We start from the raw sequence: 18,334 nt of genomic DNA, 5'->3' as shown, positions 1-18,334 counted from the left end.
ATTTACAACCAGGGTGGTAGCGCTGTTAAGCATGCTATGGCTCAAAGAAGGATCTTTTTTTTCTACACTACACACAATGGTTCTTCTCATGTTATTCATAAGATTCCACAGCATAACGGGATGAATCCAGTAGTGTATTTATTCCAAATGTACATATGTTGGATCTATGTGTGAACAAGCAAAGCCTTTTTTATAGCCATGGAAGCAGTCAAACTACACATTTTTCCCACATATCAAAAGCTATGAGATGGATTGCCATCAAATCTTGCACAGATGTCCATTGTTCACAGAAGATTAATCCTACTGATTTTGGTGATCTCCTGCCTGTATTTGTGAGTTTTAGTGAAATATCTCAATAACTATTGGATGGATTGTAAAGACATTGATGTCCTCCTCAGGATGAATTGTAATAACTTTGGTGATCCCTCTAATTTTTAATCCAGTGCCATCATTAAACTTAATACCTGCAAAAGATATCCCCCTTAGCTTCAGCTGTGCTATGTATTAAGTGCTGATTAGCAAATGTTATCCTGCTGAAACGCTACACTACAATTGAGATCTGTTAAACTCAAATTACATGCTAAATATTAGCATGTTAAGGTTTGTGCTTGAAGCATTGTTGGACCTATTCAGCATAGTCACAGCGCAGCTCATATGGCTGTGGACTGTCGTGGAAGTTTCTTGTACAGCGAGAAGGAATTTGTTGGAAGTGAGACTTTGTTGAAACAAAATAAAGACAGGCTGTGAAACTTTAGTCTTGTTTTAATCTTTGCTGATCCCCTTTGTCTTATTTGTGCACTTTTTTGACAAATGTATTCCTAGACCGCTGTGTTTTAATCCATGCTCCATTTAGATGGTACTGGACAGATAGGATCCTGTAGGACATTAATTTGCTTTACAACTTTTGTCAAATTCTGATATAGCTTAAAAATATTGATAAAGTGTTGCTTAACTAAAATTGTCCAAAGGAATCGGCCCAAATATGGCAATGCTTTTCATAGAAATGCTATAAATAACGTGTGCAAGTTGGTACAATGACAGAAGGAAATGTGACGTACTTCTCTTGGATAATAGGAGTCACTGAGATAACACAGGGTTACTTATCTTTCTACATGATATTGAGTGACTGCTGATGTCAGATAGACAGAGTGGGATGGCTTTCATTACAGTGATTCAGCCCACTCCACGATATGCTAATTTTTATTAAGAATGACACTCAAAATTTAAATAGCATGTCATGCACTTTCACAGTGTCTCCAAACGTGCAAGCCGTAATCATATCCTTTCATTTACAGCCAGTTGCATTCAAAGGTGCAATTTCTAAAAATGCAGTGCAATGTGGAACAGCAAGTAAACAGTTACAGTATAAATGCACAGCACCATTTGCCACTTTACAACAGTTTCACGTGAAGCTATTTGGCTTGATACAATTCTGAAAAAATATAGGTTGTTTTCTCCCAGCCTTAAAAATGTGCAGTACTGTGAATCTGATATGGTTCAATTGACATAATAACTGCTCTACATTCTCAAAAGGTGACTACAACAGATACATGTTTTTGCTTTTCCATTTACAAGGACACTAAGACCACGTATAATGCCACTTCAGTTCAAAATGTTTTATCTTGCACATTCATTTAGTACAAATACACTGACCTGAGATTGGGTTTCACAATCTGTGACCTATGGGACAGGGATAGAATAGAATTGATAGAATACAAACCCAGGAAAGCTCCTACTTGCTACTGTGCTGTAGTTTTAACCCTAAGATTGGTTGAATGAAGAATACAATATAAAACACCACAACACGTGCGGGCATCAAGCCACAAAAGTGATAATGGCAAGGAATGGTGGCTATTAAAATTAAATAGTTAAGTTATATTATTATTAATAATCTCTTTTCCGGTCTCTGAATGGTTGGGTGCCCCTCTCATAGAGGTGTATCAACCTTCTTTTTGGCTCTTCATCCTGGCCTGTTTTGCTGATACATACCCAACAGAGAACCATTTCTGGTTCAGGATTCCATCACGTAGATAATCAATGGCATTTGATCAGAATACTGCTCCACTGAGAAAATGTCAGATCTTTCATGTTTTATTGCGTGATAATTTTTGATTAACATCTTTGGGAGCATCGGCAACTTTTTGTGTTGTGGGGGTCTTTCTGCCCTCTGGCTCAGTCTTCCTGGGCAGTCTGGGGCTGCTAGCAGCTTTCCGGCCAATCTGAGGGCTGGAGGAGCCAGCAGCCATTTTACGTTGAAGTAACGGGCTCTTGGAACCCTTGGGTTTCATTGGCGTCAATAAAGAGTCTATGACCTTTAGTGACCTCAGGCTGAGCAGACCACAGAAATAGTTACACTGGTGCTGTGAGACAAATTCCTCAAACACTTTGGGATTGCCTTCAACAGATAACCCTTGATGCCTGCAGCAACACACAAACACAACGAATGTTACAGTCGTGACAAGTATAAATGTAAATTACCTGTAAAATGAGGTTTTCACAGCATCATTTACAGAAACACCAATGTACTAACCCCGTCAATTTGACTGAAATCCCGATATTGGTGATCTTGGTGTCAACACCTGCAAAACAACACCAAGCAATTACTTTATTTTTCTGTTGTTCAGGTAACATTATGCAAATGTGACAGACATGCAATTTGAACTGTCACCACATTAAATCCAGTACGTAAATTATAAGAGGGAGAAAAAAAGTAAAACTACATGAAATTCTTATTTTATCATAAATGCTGCATAACAAATTGTGTGTAATGAACCTGAAAGTGTTTAAAATACACATTAAGGGTTGAGAAGGTTAACAAAGTTTTAAGTAGTTCAGCACACTTTTCCTTATTGCAAGCAATATTTTAGCACATTTGTTATGGTGAGGTGTGTAATCTGTCAACCAATTTTAAGATTCACATGCTCACAATCTCTTCTGTGTCTAATATGCTGCTAATTTTACCACAAACTTTGTAAATGTGAATTTGTGTCATGTTGTAAGATAAACCAGGAGGTAAATAATGAGGAAAACCAAAGCATCATCATTTTCCTAAATATTTTAGCCACAAATTTAGGGAAAACGTAAATTTCACATCGCCCTGTTGCAGTCAAGCATCAGCCTACCTTCTAGCCGAGTGAGTAGCAGATTGCCATTGGTCCACTGAAAGATCCAGTGCTGCAGTGCACAGCACTTCTGCTCTGCCTCAGAGCCAGACTCATGTCTATTCTGCCTGTCTCATCCAGGACAGAGTATTTCTGATAGACTCCTGTCAGATCAGCCTCTACTGATGCATAAGGGATTGTATTTGCTGGTCGGTACATCAGGTAGACTGGAATCACCCTGTGTAACATAGTTTGGCATGGTGTGAATGACTTTAATGTTGCATGTACTGTAAGTAATAATCAAGAGGATTTTAGCATTTGATAAGGAGTTAACTGCTTGTACTTACTCAAGAGAAGGGCCAAAGTTTTCAATCACTCTTGCCTCTGCTGAGAAGATTTTGCAGTATTCACGAGCCAAATTCTGAATTTTACACTCCTGTATGCAGAACAGTGGAGAAAAGCCAGTATAGATAAGCTCAACTTAAATCAGTACATTTATTTAATCTTGTGATTAATGTCTCAGTAATCCTACGTGGGTGGCAAGAATGACACAAGACTGATTCACTTTACTGCTGGATTTGTAAGTTCATTGAATGACATTTAAATTTAAGAAGATGCAAATAAATTACAAAATTAAACCTTTCTCATGTACCTGCTTGATAATGTCGAGGTTCCTGTCTATAAGGCAGCTTTCCGCTTTGCCTCCATAGGCGATGGGGTTGCGCACTTTAATGATACATGTGTTTCCAGACTCGAACACAGGCTCCAGACCATAGATGACTTTTGCCCTCCAGACTTTATGAGAACAACCATCACCAATATGAGATTCCTGCATCATTATACGTCCAAATAACTTGTTACCCCAGACACCTGAATCCGCCACACCCCTGTTGAATATCATGGGTGTCATTTCAATTTCCTCTCCAACTGTGTACAGAAGAATGTAGGAATGGCAGTCAGAAAATCATTTGGGCTCTAACACTGGAAAGAAATGTGATCTTAACATGTAAAATCTCATCTTACCACCAAGGTCCTCACGTAGGGACATTCCAGCCAAAACTGCAAAACAGTGAGAGAGAAGACAGAATGAGACTTGTTGCAACCCAGTAATGCAAGGAAAAATGCAAGGAAACATGTTTATTTCATGCCAAATGTAAGATAAAATAATACACACTATCTGCACTAAGAAGACAGTCTGTGGAGTCAGTTCCATATTCATTTGTGATTGTGCAGCCGTAAACACCAGAGTCTTTGCATGATGCCTGAACAATGGCAAGATTGACCTGAGTTTCATCCCCTGCACTGAGAAACAAAGAAATTGTCACAGCTGTATTTCTTATATATATACAGTATGTACATAGATACCTTTCATAAAAAATAGTATATTTCTAAAAGTATGTTCATATTCTTGTGAAACTGCAGGTTTTCTTTCAAGCCACTCTGAAACTTACGTTTTTTTATTCTGAGCGATCCTCTCTTCATTTCTGTACCAATTGATTGTAGAGTCACTAAGAACATTGAAGAACTGGCACCACAGTTTCAAGTGTCCTGAGGCATCTGCAAAGGTTTCGCCCCTGATCTTACGAATAACTTGAGGTGCTGGTTGGAAAGGAGACCCGACACAGACAACATGGTAAGGAAACTTCCCTATCTTCTAACTATCAAGCAACCTGATGTATCCAGTCTGATATATGTGGCATGTGCTATATCTATGCTACATAGCAAAGGTTTATTTGCTTCAAAGCGATAGTGTGCAAGTATTTTATAATAATGAACGTCTGACACATCCAAGTTATGGCCAATGTGATATGTGATACAAAACTCTCTCTCTGTATTTCTCAATATGGCTATGTATGACTTTTGCATGCAGTTTTACATCACCACCAAGAAAGGACAAAAGCTGTGTTCAGCTTTGGAGATGAAGAGTTTTACATCACCACCAAGAAAGAACAAAAGCTGTGTTCAGCTTTTGAGATGAAGAGAACGTATAAATTAAAAGAACTCTTCACCTGGAGGCCGGGTGGAGGTGGTGAAAAGACTTGCGTCATGTCGATGCACCAACAGTGTTGTTATCATTACTTACAATTCCTCATGGGTTGACGCACCAAAATACCAACATACGCACTATAGCTCCAAAGTATATAATAAACTGATAACTATATTCACTGTAACCCCATGCTTGCCTCAAAATACCATACTGATTAATATACACGTGATACCACATAAACTTGCACTAATGTTGACAGCTATTTTACCTTTGAATGGGTCATGCTTGTCCTTCTCTGCAGGTTTCACCTCAGTTATGGGGCTGAGGAGCTCCTCGGTGAGCGGCTGGCTTGGTGCTTGAGATTCAGATGTCGTCTTCCTCCTGCTTAAGAGCGGAGAACGCCTTTCTACAGGGGACGTTTTCTCCCCACGGGGCTGAAGCAGAGGTGACCGTCGTGACAGGCTTGGAGATGTAGAGAAGGTCACAGGACTTGCAAAAAGCTTGCTGCTCTCTGTAGGAACTTCATTTTTCTGAATTTGGTTTTCGACTGGTGATGTGGCCTCTGAGGCCTCCTCGGTTTTGGCCTTGGGTACTAGTATTTTACGTCTGGCCCCAGATGCCAGCTCTTGTGGAGTAGCAGAAGGAACAGGAGATACACTCTCTCTTTTCTTTAACAATGGACTAACCTCAGGAGTTAGATTGCCGAAGGAGTCAGTCCTTGGAAAATCCTCAACCATAGAGCTGTCCTGCTGACTGATGTGAAGATTTTCATCTTGTGTATCTGTGCCAGGTACACTTTTAGTGGGAATCTTTTTTGCACTCTGCAAAGAAAAGTTTTTTGTGTCATGTTCTTCTTTTTTGTAGTTATCTAGTGTTGTGGAATTCATTTCAGGAATCCCCTTTTCAATTTTGCTTTTGAGTTGTGTTGCTGAGGTTAACATGTCTTTGCTTTGAACAGGTTCACCTTTGGCCTGCTCCAAAACTGTAATATTTACCTTTTGACTGTTGGCCTTTTTCACTGCAAGTAAAGTCCCAGGTTCTGCACTGACAGTTCCAGATGTAAGTCTTTTGGAAAGTTCGTCCTCAGAAGTTGAAGGGGGGAGAGTGTGTTTGACATTTTCACTCCTAGATAGCAAAACAACAGGGCAATCTTTCAGAGGAACCAGAGTTGATGCTCCAGTTTCCTGGCAAATGTTTAAAAAACCTTCATTATATCTTTTGTCACTATCCTGAAGTCCTGCAGTCTCCATGGTGGTGCAAGTGTCTACGACAGAGGTGGGTGGGATTACAAGAGGTTTTTGTAAAGCCTGAACAGGCAGTGAAGTTGCACCTTGAGACTGAATTTGTTCCTGATCCGTGTTATATAGTTGATGATAAATCTCCATGAGGGTTTCCTTTATGTTCCTAGGTGGAGTAATACTTGTCTCAGTTTTCTTGTCAGATTTCTTCACTTCCAGTTTGTTGCCATCCTCTTTTAACTTCTCACATGTTTCTGTCTCAACTGTATTAAGATCTTGTCCAAAGCCAGCATGGACCGCTTTGGCAGTCACTGAATTTGCTAATGTAGAGTCAAGAGCCTTTAATTGTGATCTCAAAAGTTCAGCTACAGATATGACTTTTGTTACAGGTTTGTGAATTTCCTGGAAGTCTTTAGTGTGAAGTTCGGATATGTTTGTGTTTTGTTGAGTTTTTGTTAGGAGTGGGATAGCAGGCTCAAATAGCGATGACTTCAGATTCTGCAATGCTGAACTAGTTTCCCTCTCCATTTTTAATACATGCTCATTCTTCTCACTTTCTTTAGTACAGACATCCACAATGATAATGTTAGTGTCTTTATTTGCTGCACCTTTGGTTATTTCTGTTTCAATGTGTTCTATCATATGCGGAGCAGCGCTTTCAGTCTCTATCTCAACTTTCTTCTTGTTTGGGGCCAAGCTGTTTGACTGCACTGGTAACTCACCTACCTCGTTGCCCTCTACCTTTTCTCTAACTTGTATTTCTGTCCCTTCAAAGGTTTGTATAACTGTATTAACTTGGCTTTGCTGGGCGCTGGAAGAAACGTTACACCCTTGGGTGTTTTCAATACCACCGGGGCTTTTGAGGGTTGAATTCTGTAGGTCTGTAAAAAGGACTGTATGGCTTTCATTTGATCCCCCGGAATGATACCATGTGTCCTGTGTCATTTTGCCAATTGCTGCTTGTAGACCACTGTGCAATGAAGGGGTCTGGATGTCATCTGTCGTGGTCTCTCTCTCTGATAGAGTCTTTTGTGGTGGTTGCACATCCATCTGGTTGGGTGGAAGCTCAATGCTGACAGGTGCCTCATTCCTGGTCATCCTTGAATGGGCCTGTGTAACCTTGGGGCAAAATACGAGCAGAGGTTTCCATGCTGTAAATACTTATTCACTTATCGCTGGCTATTCAGAACATATATGAACACGTCATTTTTATAAAAAGCAACAACGTAACCAGCAACAAACAGAGAATAAAATGGGAAGACCCTGGAGCAAAAAGAAATCTGTGAACCAGAGAAACGATAAAGTTAGTGATATACAAGAAATCTTTACTTCCTACTATACAATGTTCCCATGGCTCTCAGTGACAGATAGGATTCCTGCCATATTAGTGTTTGCATTAGTGTTAGTAAGCCTGTATACAAACCTTAGGATATTTCTTAAATCATTTCTTTTTACATTTTGAGTATGAAAACCATGTTGACAAATCCATTCATCTTGACCCAGAATCCAAATCCAGCCCACTGACTAACATTGAGGCTGAACTTTTTACCGTGACACTGAAAAACTGTACTGTAGTGATGTATTTAATATATTATATAGTGAAACGTGAGCACATTGCTCTCTCTTTCGTACATCTGCCCCATACAAGCATGTTTGTTGAGCTTCAAATACCCATAAAGATTGTAATTGAGGTGAATCCCTTTTAAAATGTGCATGAGAGGTTCTCTGTGTGATAAGTCATTATGATAGCTCAAGTTTATTCTTGTTTCTTCCCCTGTTTCCTTCAAAAAGCAAAACTTCAAACTACTTAGTTAGAACACACGCAGTACTGTTATAAAATACATCAAAAATATGCATTTTTGCCAATTTGTTTTCTTTCCCAATTCTGACACTGTGAAGCCTTATCGCAAGTAAGGTGGCTATTTTACATTTACGTGTGGCCAGAAAGGAATGTGAATAATTTTAAGAGGTGCTTCAGCTGTGCATTGTTTTGTCTCAGCTCTCAGTGCCATTAGCATTCAACCATGCAGTTGCAGTCAGGACGATTGCATAAGCAGTGGACAATAAACATTTGCATTATAAATTGCAAAACAAGTGCGAATTTAGGGAATTTACCAAATGACTCTGCATAGGATGATGATGGTGTTGATGATATACTGTATATATACATATATATATATAAATATATATATATATATATGTATGGTCTAAGGCTACAGTCAGCAGCTGTAGCCCTGAGTAGTTTATCCTAGCACTTGAAACAGGTTAAAAGCCTTATGATAACCTTTTAGCATATTTTGATTTAAGTAGTCTGAGAGAAAACAAAACTTCAGCACCTCAAAACAGTTGGCTCAACAGTGCTATAGATCTTCTCATCTGGCAAGTGAACAATGTATTTCTCAAAATGTCGAACTTTAGAGAAAATCTGCTTGGTACAGATACTAGTATTTTCAGATTTCCAAATTTAACAAATATAATGTTACATTTATATCCTAAGAAATAATGCAACTCTTCCTTAGAACCAACAAATCCAATGCACTGCATTAATCTACCTATTGCACAATCTGTCAACATGTACGTCATTTAATTCTTGTCACACAGCGGGGCATACTTGTAAAAGCTATAAATAGCTCCAGGATGCTAGTGTTACTGATGAGGCCTGTGTTGGCAGCAAAATAACTCATGAACTAATGCGAAGGCTTTCTGCTCACCTCATTCAGCAGGGCAGACACAGACAGATTATTTTGGCAAGGGCTTGTTTCCTTCTCAGGCAGCTGATCTCCAGGCTGTTTATGTGGACGCTGAGGTAAAGCATTCCTGTTTTCACACGGTGCATTCACCGGCTCTCCTTGGGGTAAACATCCACCTGTGGACGTCTTTGACTTCTCGCCAACATCCATGACTGTAACACGTTCTGTTTTAGAAATGTTCCCTTTGACTATGCACAGGGATTGTTGAGGTTCTGTTGCAGCACTTGACTGTCCCTCTGTTGAGGTTAAGTGAGGACTTTGGTTCTGCATTTCCAAATTTTGTTCTGTATCTTTGCTCCCAGCTTCATTCTCATGCTTTGCAGCTTTTTTACCTTCAGTTTCAGACACAGTCTTATGACTTGTGATTTAAGAGCAGCAGGGGGTACTGAAACATGAGTTGTTCCTTCTGTGGAGGCACAGCTACCTCAATACATGTGTTTTCATTCATTAAAGGCCTTTTAGCAAGCAATACTTCCTCCGTTTCTGCTTTCTGATGTTGTTCTTTCATTTTCCTGCAGTTTGAAACCACAACGGATGAACTATCAGTGTTCTCTACTTCCATAAACTCTTCCGAATTCCCCTCAGATTCTACTGACTCTGTGCAGGCTATAACTACAGAGGTGAAGGTCTCATTTATTGGTCTCTTCTCCTCAGATGCCTGCTCTTCTGGTGTACTGTTGGAAATTTTAATCTTCTTTTTGACAAAGGGAGTTTTGGGTTGGTGAACAGTAAAACTCTTCTGGGCAGAGTCATATATATATGTCCCATTCTTGTTACCGTTTTCACTGATGGTTTGTCCATTAGTTACAGCAGACACAGCTCCATTAGCGATGGGGACAGGCTTTTCCTCCATCTCTTCAACAGCTGCCTCCTGTAACCGGGCCACAGCCTCTACCGCTACAGCCTGATGGTTCTGCTCATTGCCCTCATCCTCCATGGAGCTTGGTGTGCTGAGAAAGGCCTCCATTGTGGAGCGGCGTTTCCTCTGCGTGCGGTCTGGACTGATGGTTCGTATTGGCTCCTGGTTTTCTTTACCTTCCGCTTCCCTGCGTCTGTTCTCTGCCTTTTGTTTGAGCTTGGCAAAGTAGCGCTGGTGGATCTTAAACTCGTTCATTTCACCCACCTCCAGGACCCCAGAGCAGGACACAATACCTTTATTGTTGCTGGCTGAGACCTGGTATATTGCTGCGTCCTCCACTGTGCAACTGCAAGGAGAACCAAATTTAAGTTGCCTTAATTAAAATGATATTGAGCAAAATCCCTGACAAAACCAAAAGTAAACATTGCTGACAAGGTAAAACTGCTGCGTTAGCTAAACTGTGCTCAGGGCATAAGCTGTAAGGTTTACTTAATTTGGGTAAGAATGTCAAGGGACCCTCTTAGTATTTTGGACTACTTCATAACAAAAAGATTGAGATAATACACTGTTGGGTTTGTTGCCTTCATCAGATTGCCCTTTGCTGTGTAGTCATTCAAATTTCTTAAGGTTTTTACAGGCTTCAACAGTTTTGATCTTGGTAGAACAAGTGCAGTCAAATATCATGTCAGTGTTTCCAAAAAAACATACTTGTAAATGTGCAGGGAATAGTTTTGTCCATTGCGGAATATTTCATATTTAGGCAGTCCACAGTATCTGTCTAACTGCATATCATCCTTATACCAAGTAACTTGAGGAGTAGGGTATCCTGAAAAAAAAAAGAAAGAAAGAAAATAAGACAAAAACCTGGATATCAGGGCATACAATTTCTATCAACTACAAAAGGTAGCAGTTTAGTTCACGATTGCTTCACTGCATTGTAAATATCAATCCATCAATCTTTATTTATAAAGCACTTTAAAACAACCAAAGTTGACAAAAGTGCTGTACATAAGAATACAGTTATGAAATAGAGAAAGAATTAGTCTTGTAGACTTTCTGAATATTTTCCAGATGCTAAAGATGCATGAAACCTGGTGTATATCAGAGGAAAAACATGTGTTTTGTGTCCCTGTAATACATTTTCATCAGTTAATAAACATCTGATTTATGGTCTTGCAAAGTGTTGAAGCCGTGTTTACCTGTAACCACACAAGAGAACTTCACGTTGCAATTCTCAGACACAGCTTTTGACTTGAGGGTAGTTTCAAAGGAGGGCTGTGTTTCCTCAGTTAACTGGGCCATCATGCTGCAGAGTGTGCTCCTTTGCAAAACAATGGAGTTGGTCAGTCAAGTTGTTTTTACAATTTTAGCATTATTCCATACACACTGGATGATTGTTTTGTGTAGATGATCAGTTTCCAGACAGAGCAAAAGTATTTGCTAGCATTATGTACAGGATAAGGTTGTCTGAAATAAAAATTGCAGCCGCTAACTGAAGTCGAAGTTGAAGCTGAAGTTTGTAAAAAAAAAATTCCAGATGTGATTTTTGTCTTAAGACCTTGCCTCCATTGCCTCTAGATGACATCTTTTACATTAAAGCGCTGATAATTTCATAGTTTTCAAAAAGATGTAAACAAATGTCTTGAGCCAGCACGCCACCCAGCTTGGCTGTTGTTGGAAAAAGACAACCCACAGTTGGGAAAATTGGGGTGGGGGCTGGGTGGAGACACAGTAGCATGTAATGAGTGAGCATTGAGGGAAAAGAAAACTTAATTCTTTAAGGGTGTACTGATTTGGTCACCAAAGGCAAGTCTGAATTTAGGCTAAGATTGGTCCTTAATGAGTGTTATCTGGTTCTCAAAAGAGACAATGAAAACAGGCAAATGTTAAACATTCTTTTTTGTACAGACCACACACAAACGAAAGCATTCTTGTGATCTTTGACTTCTGAAGTTCGGTATAAATAGCTATTTAGCGTGTCCTCAGAGAGGTCTAATTAGTCCATATGACATTAATTATAAAAATGAAACCTCAACATCAATATAACTATAATGGTTCAAGAATAATAACACATCGTTACATGTAAAAATGTGGAAGAAACATCAACCCACATATGTTAATACTAATTAATGTTGGCTTTCATGCATATTATAAGAGCACAATCGTGCTGCTTGCATACAGTTGCTCTATGTCTGGTGTTGACATCCATTTCAGTGTTGGATCAGTGCACAGTTACTTTTACACTTCAGTGCATGTTACTCATGATTAAGCAAACAAAGGAAGACAGTCATACTAAATACAGTCACACTTAAATTATAAATTCTACACAGTATGGCTTGCAACATGAACTATACTAGTATTTATCTTGTTGGAGATTCAATGTTTACAATGAAACGTTTTGGTTCTTGCTTCATTTTTAAGCCACAACTGTTTCAAAGTTGCAGGAAATTGTGTCTTACATTTTCTGTTCATTATTTCAGTTTGTTTGTGGGTGCTCATAGTGTTTGTCCTAATTCCTGCTAGAAACAATATCTGATCCATTCCCACAAAACGATCCTTACATATCATTTTGCAGTGACATCGCACATTCTTGTGGAGTAAACTACACCAGCAATAGTCTTGTTAAAAGCCAACAAAAATTGACAAAGGATGACAATGAAATCAAATGTGTAGTTTTCTAAAAAACAGGGAGCTGATTACTTTGGTAAAGTTAATGTAAAAGCTGCCCTTTTCCTCTGGCTAGAAATACATGTGTATATACACATATATATATATATATATATTATATATATTATATATATATATATATATATATAATATATATATATATATATGTGTATATACACATATATATATATATTATATATATATATATATATATATATATATATATGTATATATGTATATATTTTTAATCATTATCATCTCAAAACAGTCTCATCAAACAGTGGAACCTATATGGTCAACACTGCCTGTTCCATGAAGGAATATTTCTATGCCAATATTGTGTATCCAATGTTTCCATGCAGAAGCTCTTAGTGTATTGCTTGATTTGAAATGGGGCCGGTGTGGTGTAACTGAGATGCTGTTCTTAATCAACAGTTTATTTAAACTCTAGTGACCATGGCAACAAACAAAATAATAGTGTGTCACCCAGTCTGTCCCAGGTTTGGAAAAAGTCCTAATGTTGGACTACCATGGTCTCTACAGTGTTTTTTTAACAGGTACTGTAGCACAGCACAGCAGGTTAGTGTTGAATCTGTACCTGTTCTCTGGCCTCACGTTAGAGAGGTAGCTGCAGCCACTAGGCCGGCTACTCCCGCTGATATTATCCCCATTGCTGGATCTCCCATTGCAAGAAGGGGAGCGTGTCGGCGTCCTCCGTGAACCCATTATTCACCCAAAAAAAGGAATACTCAGAAGGGGGAAAAGTTCTTCAGAAGAAAAAGTTTGTGTTGTCACTTTTCTTTTGGCTTTGAAGAGAAATTATTGAGATGTGGAAGAGAACAAGGAGTTAAAAACATGAAAACACAGACAACAGGAAGTTATACTACATAAAGTTCTAATGAAATGTATACTTTCAAAAAAGTGTTTTTCTTTAGTTTGAGATTAAAAACACAAACATCAGTAAGAGATGCTCTGTAAAAATCGTCCTATTTGGATAGTTGCCCTGTTCAATATTTACATAAACAACATTCAGAAGTCTATTTTATAAAGTTAACTCACCATTCACAAGTTTCTCTCCCTCCTTTGACAGATACCCCACAGCACTGACTTAAGGCAATGCAATTTCCAATCAAACATGAGCATGCGTAAGCTGCTTGACTATTTATAGTTGGCCTGCAAATAGGCACAAGAACACATCACACTTTCCAAAACTTGTCTATGGACCATTTATTTTACAAAACACAATATGCCAGCACTAAAAAATTAAAAATCTATGTAGTAAAAGATCTAACAAGAAAAATCCTTCTGAAGAAGAAAAATCCATGCCCATGTAACATACATGTAAAAATACAAGGTCATCCCAGGTATGGTGGTTCTCTAAAAAGGAAGAGAGGATTTTAAAAAAACAGGGTGATGTTAATTTCATCCGTTTTGTTTCCAATTAATTACAATTATTATGTGCTCAAAGAAGAGAGGGACCACTTGTGGTCAGTAGTTGGCTACTCTTCTCTTCAAACTTTTTAGCTCTGTGTACAGAATGTAGTAAAGAATCATATGAGCCTGTCAATCAGGAGAATGACGCATTCACTTTTAAGTCCATTTATATGAGCAGTACATTCTCTTAGTCTTTCAGACACGCAGGGTTACTTTCCAAACATGAAAGTGTGGAGTTACAATGACCCCCCCCCCATTTGTTATTTATTATTATATGGAGTTTTTAAAAAACAAAAAAACATTTTTATAATATAATGAAGTATAAGATGGTGAAACCTACCAGGCTCTCTGGCATGCATTGTCCTGTGAGCGACAATTGCATTGGATCCCCAGAGGAGAAGCAGTAGGAATAGAACAGCCCTATATAGGCAGATCCCACTGACTGCCAAATAGCTATGGGTTCTTATCTGCACAAAAGTATGCACGCACAAACACACACACACACACACACACACGCACACACACACACACACACACACACACAAACACACACACACGCACACACACACGTACCACAGTCTTTCTCTCATACACACAAATGAATGATTAGCAGTTGAATTTGAAATGTTCTGTACTTTACAGGATGCGTTGGTTTGGTTGCATGATTCATTTAAAAATGTGACTTCTGTCTGAAAATAGGTCTCTGTTGACGTTTTTGTTTCTGATGAAAGAAATCATAGTTAAGTAAAAATGTAACTAATGAGTAAGGGGAGAACTAAAAACCATCAAAACAAACTTTTAAGAATGATTTATTTTCCCCATGTACTTTTTATTTGCAGGGTGAACAAGCTGCAGACAACTCCTCTTTGAAATGATTGGAACTGGCACCAGTACTATGATTTACGGTTTCCTCAGTGTTCTCCCTAAATCAAGATCAAAGATATTAATCCAAATGTTCTCTCGTTACCCCACACACTCATCATATTACGCATGCCAATGCTCCTTCTGTTAAGCTATTTACATTTTGTTTTTGTTCCATCCATCCATCCATCATGGTCCGACGTAACGGCCACATTTTCCACTTTTCCTGCCAGGGAGGTGAACCACATAACTTAAAAGCCAAGATTTACTGAAAGATTTATGTCAAAATAAGAGAAACAATTAAAAATAAAAGGTGAAGATTTCAAAATGAAGGACCTCTAACCCCCCAAAATGGACACACAGTATGGCCTTTCAGAATAGATTCCAGGAGTGATTCCCATAAACAAACACACCCTATACACACACACAAACATACACCCTGCAGTGCTAGACATGTACTGTGTGGTTGCCAGTCCTCTGTATAGGGGCTGGAAACACAGCTGCCTCAGCAGGGTGTGGATATTCTGGACAAGGTGTGTACAGAGAGATCAAAGCACAGTAGGGTGTGGAAACAGAAGCTAGGAGAGTGTTGTGTGAGTCAATTTGACAGTGAATACCCCCTAAACATGTTACCCAACTGTTGATAGATGAAGGGAGACCCTCTAATGCTGATGAAGATACAGAAACATGTGTAATCATGCTGTTGGCCAGAAGTTTTGTTAAAAAAACAGAAGAAAAAAGATTTTTTAGCCTTTGCTTCTTTGATATCCAAAGGAAACTTTTCCATTAAGTTTTATTTCCATGTATTTTGGCAATCAACAATATGAAACATTATGCCTCATTTCCATAAAAAAAGATCATTACATCAACGTTTTAACAATTCCTCTACAAATTGGAATTCAGTTGGGGTCAGTGGCAAGATTTTAACATTGCATGTCCTTTGCAAAATCCTTTCTTAGCTAAGTCTGGCAGATTTATGAAGAGGGGCTACAGACGATGCTCTTTGAGATTACTACCTCTGGCTTTGTTGATAGCATTATCTGTCTTTTGCAAACATGACTGTGCACAGTCAGAAATAAAAGGAACTCACTGCGGGGCAAATGTAAATTGTTATCATCAGTTATTAGAACCAGAGTGGTAATGGACAAGCCCAGGTCTAGATGACTGTTGTTGAGGATGTGTATGTGTGATAGGGATAGACCAAAAGGTATGAAGCATGAAGCAGGTTGGCCAACTGTCAGCACTTCAGTTTCACTGTGGCATTTATTCACCAGCTCCATAGACATCCAATAAATAGTGACCTTTCAGCATGTACACATGAACCTTTCACTCACAACTTCCTCATTTCCCTCACTTTCTCTGGTTATATTGTTGTAAATATGACTAAAAGAGAAAATTGCTAACTTTTAGCAGAAATTAGGTGCTTTTTGTTAGATTCAGTGTAAACTGGCCATTGGAGAACACCTGTATTCAGCCTCCAGCAAACCATTATGCCCCTTGACTCACACACAATGTCAGCAAAAGAAAATGTCAATGAAGTTTAATGTTTCTGTGCAATTAAACATTTTTGTTATGAACAGGTGCTGTCTGTAATTTCTCACCAGGTAAAGTAGCCTCACAACAGGTACACGTGATGACTGAGCAAGAGTCTCTATCCAACCTCGAAACATAAAATTAGAATAGGTAACATGGGCTTGTCCACTTCTGTTGTGGTATTCTTCAGAAAATGTTTGATAAGGTGATGAACCAAGCACCTAAATGAGTGAGTGTCAATATTAAGGGTTTCGTCTCTGGATTGGTTGGCTAATTAAGTGGTTGAGTGCATTCATATTATTTTTATTGTCAGATAATAAAAATAATTTCTTACAAATTATGCTCCAAATGAACTTTAAATAGTGCTTGCCCTATTATCATGGCCAGTGGTTTGTAAAATGTAAAGGCGGGATATTTTTGATAGCTATTCTTCGAACTACCAAACTTGCTTTTGTAGAAAGCAGGAATTAATTTTTTTATTTTCTACAGTAAGAAAATAAACTCCTGGGGTAAATCCCCTCCCTACGACTACTGAAACACCAGCTGCAGGGAACAGGCTTTAAAACCAAACTGGAATTACAGTCCCCAAAGCCAAATGGTTGGTTGTGGGGTGTCGAAAAGAAAAGGGAGGGGGGGAAAACCCATGGCCCCACAGGGTGGAATACTATTAAGGATTTTATAACGATGAATAATCCTTTCGGGGGCCATTTACATGTTTATAAGACCACAACTGCAGAATACATACTAACTTTAAGGTCACGTCTCAGAAAATATAAAATAAATCTGTAATTAACTAAGTGATTAAAGTTGAGGCAGTTCTGTATGGCCCTGGTGGGAGAAGTATCACCAAACCCCACATGCGCATACACAGTGACAGCAATTGTTTTATGTTGACCAGGATCTCCTGGGAAACCTAGTTGGCTTGACAGCCGTCTGCACGCTGTTGAGGTGTTACATAATCTTCTGATATTCTCATACCAGTGTGCAGCTCCAAGGGACAGCAGAAGAACAGGGAAGAGAAGCTTTGCACTACAAGGACACTTGTCGGCCACACACAAACCACACACCACATCATCATTGCTCACACACTACCAATCACATGCACAGACTGTCAACATACAGTATGTTGCCTATATTGTCTAATGAGCGTTAGTTAACATTGCAGCATACTCCTAATTAGACAGGGGCTGATGGCCATTATGGTGAATAGGATAAAGTTAGCCTGTTCCAGTTTTTAATTCAACATTTTCGAATGAAGACACTAAGAAAATAATTGTATTGTAAAAATGTATACAGTATGTCTCATAATTATGCTAAACATTATCACTAATTTCATTACTCTTAAAAGGGTTGTAACATCATTATTTATGTCATTTTCTGTGCACATCATAAACCGTTGCTCAGTGTTGACCAAAGCTGCTAAGTGTGTACACAATCGCCATAAACATTGTAAAACTCAGATTAAAGCCTATTAAACTTGACCAAACAAAAAATGATGTACCTGCATGACAAAGTGATAGTTTTTTCAGCAGTTGTAATTACAGTGTCCTCTAGTGGTAATAGTGAGAGCTCCAAAAATACCACCAGCTTGGACTGAATTTGGCCATTTGCTGTTCTAAGATGCAAAAGAAATATACCTTTTGATGTTATACTATAAAGCAGGAAAAACTACTGAAAACAGAAATCAAGCCCTGACAATATATTTGCTGTAAATAGCAGTGGAAAAAAAATACACTACTTGCGAATTACCTTGACATTTTGTATGCATTTAAAATTGGATTCGATTATCTGAGTAGCGTGCAAAATCACTGTTCAAGCATGAAATGATGACGCAAAATAAACCAATTCAATATAAAATGGTAATCATTTTTAAAAAAAAATTGATACATTGTGATAGTCTGGCA

At 38.6% G+C, this 18,334-nt stretch overlaps 1 protein-coding gene across 1 annotated transcript; it reads right to left on the bottom strand.

Annotated features, from left to right (window-relative positions):
* Nucleotides 1–1,255: 1,255 nt before the first annotated feature.
* alpk3b (alpha-kinase 3b) lies at nucleotides 1,256–14,437 on the bottom strand. Its single transcript, XM_032517662.1, is given in 18 exon segments — nucleotides 1,256–2,418; nucleotides 2,531–2,579; nucleotides 3,123–3,215; nucleotides 3,218–3,339; nucleotides 3,449–3,537; nucleotides 3,754–4,028; nucleotides 4,125–4,160; nucleotides 4,276–4,403; nucleotides 4,553–4,700; nucleotides 5,357–7,445; nucleotides 9,038–9,441; nucleotides 9,444–9,470; nucleotides 9,473–10,281; nucleotides 10,644–10,761; nucleotides 11,135–11,256; nucleotides 13,201–13,408; nucleotides 13,662–13,775; nucleotides 14,377–14,437. Coding segments are annotated over 16 exon segments (4,971 nt in total). The 5' UTR covers nucleotides 13,329–13,408; nucleotides 13,662–13,775; nucleotides 14,377–14,437; the 3' UTR covers nucleotides 1,256–2,084.
* Nucleotides 14,438–18,334: the final 3,897 nt, after the last annotated feature.

The sequence above is a fragment of the Etheostoma spectabile genome, chromosome 1 (assembly GCF_008692095.1).
Source record: "Etheostoma spectabile isolate EspeVRDwgs_2016 chromosome 1, UIUC_Espe_1.0, whole genome shotgun sequence".
Taxonomy (NCBI): Eukaryota; Metazoa; Chordata; class Actinopteri; order Perciformes; family Percidae; genus Etheostoma; species Etheostoma spectabile.
This window is presented reverse-complemented; position numbering and strand designations above follow the sequence as displayed.